At 37.0% G+C, this 5,000-nt stretch overlaps 1 protein-coding gene and 1 long non-coding RNA gene across 5 annotated transcripts in view; one reads left to right on the forward strand and one right to left on the reverse strand.

Moving 5' to 3' along the window:
* LOC135096333 (band 4.1-like protein 5) overlaps positions 1-5,000 on the forward strand; it is a 25,415-nt gene that overhangs the window by 16,358 nt on the left and 4,057 nt on the right. For all 4 annotated transcript variants that reach the window (XM_063997773.1, XM_063997772.1, XM_063997771.1 and 1 more), the window contains exons 4-7: positions 187-229; positions 2,250-2,328; positions 3,293-3,390; positions 4,098-4,218. In XM_063997773.1, the coding sequence (XP_063853843.1) occupies positions 187-229; positions 2,250-2,328; positions 3,293-3,390; positions 4,098-4,218 (341 nt within the window). The remainder of the gene's footprint in view (positions 1-186; positions 230-2,249; positions 2,329-3,292; positions 3,391-4,097; positions 4,219-5,000) is intronic.
* LOC135096336 (uncharacterized) lies at positions 415-1,461 on the reverse strand. Its single transcript, XR_010264696.1, has 2 exons — positions 1,264-1,461; positions 415-1,146 (listed from the first exon to the last, which is right to left on the reverse strand). It is a non-coding gene; the product is annotated as an uncharacterized LOC135096336 (long non-coding RNA).

The following is a 5,000-nucleotide window of genomic DNA, read 5'->3' on the forward strand; positions in this document are numbered from 1 at the left end:
TTCTTTCTTTCTTGTTGTTGTTGTTGTTGTTGTTGTTGTTGTTGTTGTTGTTGTTGTTGTTGTTCACTTCATCATCATCATCATCATCATCATCCTTACCTAGCTATTATTATTATTATTATTATTATTATTATTATTATTATTATTATTACTATTATTTATCTATTTATTTATTATTTATTTCAGCACTGGCTAGACCCAACAAAATCTATCAAGAAGCAAGTGAAAAGTAAGTTATTATTGTTATTATTATTATTATTATTATTATTATTATTATTATTATTATTATTATTATTATTGTTGTGGTGGTGATGGTGGTTGGAATAATAAGGTTGTGATGGTGGTTGTCGGTGGTGGTGGTGGTGGTGGTGACTGGTTGAGCTAGCTTTAATCTAGGTCACTGTACTCTCTCTCTCTCTCTCTCTCTCTCTCTCTCTCTCTCTCTCTCTCTCTCTCTCTCTCTCTCTCTCTCTCTCTCTCTCTTCCTTTATTTTATTTAGATTTTGACCTTTCTCTCTCTCTCTCTCTCTCTCTCTCTCTCTCTCTCTCTCTCTCTCTCTCTCTCTCTCTCCTTTCATTCTTTTTTTTTTATTTCGGTTCATTTTTATTAATTTACTCATCATTATTCATATTTCCTCATCGTTTACTCATGTTTGTCTATATATTTCACTCGCTCTTGTAAAATTTCCTCGTATTTTTTCATATTTTACTCATTTTTTTCTCAATATAATTTTTTTGGCCATAATTTACTCATTTACTCATCATTACTCAGTTTTCTCTTATTGGAATTGCTCATACTCATTCTCATCGTTAAACTCATTATAAGTATTAATTAATTCATGAAATACTAGCTAACTATTGACCGTAATTTACTCATATATTCATCCTTACTCATTGTGTTTACTCATATTGTCACTTTTTTCGCATTAATTATTCATGGTTTTAGTTATTATCATTATTAGTATTCATTTCTCATCATTTTTGTCCATAATTGACTCATTTACTCATCCTTACTCACCTGTTACTCATCTTTATCATCATTCTTACTCATCATTATCAGTACCAATAGTTCAAGTTTAATTTCTCAACTTTTCATTCATTTTTGTCCATAATTGACTCATTTACTCATCCTTACTCACCTGTTACCTGTTACTCATCTTTATCATCATTCTAACTCACTATTATCAGTACCAATAGTTTAAGTTTAATCTCTCAACTTTTCATTCATTTTTTTCCATAATTGACTCATTTACTCATCCTTACTCACCTGTTACTCATCTTTATCATCATTCTTACTCATTATTATCAGTACCAATAGTTTAAGTTTAATTTCTCAACTTTTCATTCATTTTTTTCCATAATTGACTCATTTACTCATCCTTACTCACCTGTTACTCACCTGTTACTCATCTTTATCATCATTCTAACTTACTATTATCAGTACCAATAGTTTAAGTTTAATTTCTCAACTTTTTATTAATTTTTGTCCATAATTGACTCATTTACTCATCTTACTCATAATTTCTCACTGCTTATTACAATCTTGTCCATAATTGACTCATGTACTCATCATTATTCAAGGTTTAATTACTATACTCATCACCCTTATTTATTATTGCCATTAGTATAAGCGTTAATTTACGAATATTGACTTGTTTTCAACCATAATTGACTCATTTACTCATCATTACTCACCGTACTCATCTTTAGCACGAATTTTACTCACTGTTATCATTATCGTTATCAGATATTAATTTCTGAACATTTTACTCATTTTTCTCCATAATTGACTCATTCACTCATCGTTACTCACGCCCCTTACTCATCACCCTTAACTGCTACTGTTACCATCGTTATAAGTTAATTTTTGGCCATAATTGACTCATTTACTCATCCTTACTCACGGTTTACTAATTGTTTACTATAATTTACTCATTCACTCATCCTTATTCACGCCTCGTATTCATCACCCTTACTACTAACATTATCATCATTATAAGTTAATTTCTTTACATTTTATTAATTTATGGCCATAATTGACTCATTTACTCATCCTTACTCACGGTTTACTAATTGTTTACTATGACTCATTCACTCATCCTTATTCACGCCCCTTACTCTTCACCCTTACTGCTACCATTACCATCATTATAAGTTAATTTCTTTACATATTATTAATTTTTGGCCATAATTGACTCATTTACTCATCCTTACTCACTGTTTACTCATCGTATTCATTCTCTCCACAGTCGGACCGCCGTATACATTTCGGTTTAAAGTAAAATTCTACAGTTCAGAGCCGAACTTGCTACGAGAGGAACTGACGAGGTATGTGTGTGTGTACGTGTGTGTGTGTGTGTGTGTGTGTGTGTGTGTGTGTGTGTGTGTGTGTGTGTGTGTGTGTGTACGTTTGTGTGTGTACCATCTGCGTGTGCGGTTTTGTGGTTGCAGTTTGTTTGCATCTCTCTCTCTCTCTCTCTCTCTCTCTCTCTCTCTCTCTCTCTCTCTCTCTCTCTCTCTCTCTCTCTCTCTCTCTCTCTCTCTCTCTCATTTTTACTCATATTTTACTCATTTCAGGTCAAATTTACTCACCGTTATAATTATCACCATTACTCTATCTCTCTCTCTCTCTCTCTCTCTCTCTCTCTCTCTCTCTCTCTCTCTCTCTCTCTCTCTCTCTCTCTCTCTCTCTCATTTTTACTCATATTTTACTCATTTTAGGTCAAATTTACTCACCGTTACAATTATTACCATCATTAATCACTGCCTCGTAATTTTTCCTCATTTTTTTTCATTCCAGCCATGTTTTGATCAATTTACTCATCTTTACTCATATTTCACTCATTCAGGCCATAATTTACTCATTACTGGAGTTAATTACCGCTGTTCCTCACTGCCTTGTATTTTTTGTCCTCACTTTACTCATTGTCCTTGTTTTATTCATTTATTCATCATTTACTCATTACAAAAATACCGCTAACCTGTTATCAGTTATTCCAATTTTTTATCACTTTTGTCGTATTTTACTCATCCTTACTCATCATTTACTCATCCTTACTCATCATTTACTCGTTACAAATACTACCACTCACCTCTTCCATCTGTTATTCCCATATTTTATCACTTGTCTTAATTTATTCATTTATTCATCATTTACTCATCATTTACTCATCTTATTCATTATTACAAATATTGCCACCCTTACCATCCCTCTTATTTTTCCATATTTTTTTTAATTTTTGCCCTTATTTTACTCATTTACTCAGCATTTACTCAGTTACTCATGTTGCAGGTACCAGTTCTTCCTGCAGCTGAAGCAAGAAATACTCACCGGCCGACTTGATGTGCCTTACTCATCAGGGATTGAATTATTTGCTCTTAGTCTTCAGTGTGAGTATTTTTTTCTTTTTTCTCTCTCTCTCTCTCTCTCTCTCTCTCTCTCTCTCTCTCTCTCTCTCTCTCTCTCTCTCTCTCTCTCTCATCCCTTTCCTAATTTAACCTAAGCTAACTAAACCTAATCTAACCGAACTTAACCTAACCTAACCTAACCTAACCTAACCTAACCTAACCTAATCTAACCGAACTTAACCTAACCTAACCTAACCTAAGCTAACCAAACCTAACCTAACCTAACCTAACTAAACCTAACCTAACCAAACCTAACCTAACCAAACCAAACCTAACCAAACTTAACCTAACCTAACCTAACCTAACCTAACCTAACCTAACCTAACCTAACCTAACCAAACCTAACCTAACCAAACCAAACCTAACCAAACTTAACCTAACCTAACCTAACCTAACCTAACCTAAGCTAACTAAACCTAATCTAGCCGAACTTAACCTAACTAAACTTAACCTAACCTAACTTAACCTAACCTAACCTAACCTAACCTAACTTGACCTAACCTAACCAAACCTAACCTAATCTAACCTAACCTAACCTAACCTAACCTAACCTAACCTAACTAAACCTAACCTAACCTAACCTAACCTAAACCTAACCTAACCCAACCAAACCAGAAATGAATAAATAAATAAATAAATAACTTAACGTAACCTAACCTAACCTAACCTAACCTAACTTCCTCCCACAGCCGAACTTGGTGACTACGATGAGGAGGTCCACACGCCAGGCTTTGTCTCAGAGTTCCACTTCTGCCCTGGCCAAACAGACTCCATGGAGGAAGACATACTGGAGAAATACAAGGAATACAGGTGAGGTCAGGTCAGGTCAGGGTAGGATAGGGGCCCACCACACTGTCCTAACTATCTGAGGACCCTTAGTGGTTATCTGTGTGGTGGTGGAGGTTGTAATTGTGGTGGTATTTGTGTGGTGACCCTCCCTCGGACTAGTTAGTTGGTGGTTGCTCTTCTGATCCACACAGGGCGTCCGTCATGGCCCTCGCTGGCAGTTCCTTCCTTGATAACACCTGCAGGGGGTTGAGGCATCACCTTCTGGTTGCCTGCTTGCTGTACAGACGCATGGTTGGTGTTAGCTGGCCTTTCACTCACTGTATCTTCTCTGAGTTGAACGGTCAGCTGGTCTGGGTGGGGGACGTGTCTGCCTTGGTGCGGCTTGACCCCAGAAGAGAACGAGGGAAGTGTGCGTGGTCGTCAGGTTGTGTTGGCATCCCTTCGGCGCCCGTTCGTGTAGTCTGGCAGGTCGTGATGGCTAATTTCTCTCCGACACGGACTAACGGAGGTCTTGGTGTCATCTGCACTTGGCTACATCCTCTGCTGGCTGGCTATAGCAGGATTATTACAAAAACTCTCATTTCAGCTAGTTAGTCACCTGGAACTGGCACTCAGCACTCGTATTGCAAGTTACTGAGTGGGCTGTGTCTCTAGCCTTTGATATTAAAAACGACACATTACTTGAGGTCTGCCAGGAGAGGCGGGGAAGGGGGAGAGGGGTGAATGTGCAGCTGAGCGAAGGTGAAAGGCATTATGGGTACCGACTCCAGCTGACAGTCAAATGAGCCTCTGTTTGCCAAGGG

The sequence above is a fragment of the Scylla paramamosain genome, unplaced genomic scaffold (assembly GCF_035594125.1).
Source record: "Scylla paramamosain isolate STU-SP2022 unplaced genomic scaffold, ASM3559412v1 Contig3, whole genome shotgun sequence".
Taxonomy (NCBI): Eukaryota; Metazoa; Arthropoda; class Malacostraca; order Decapoda; family Portunidae; genus Scylla; species Scylla paramamosain.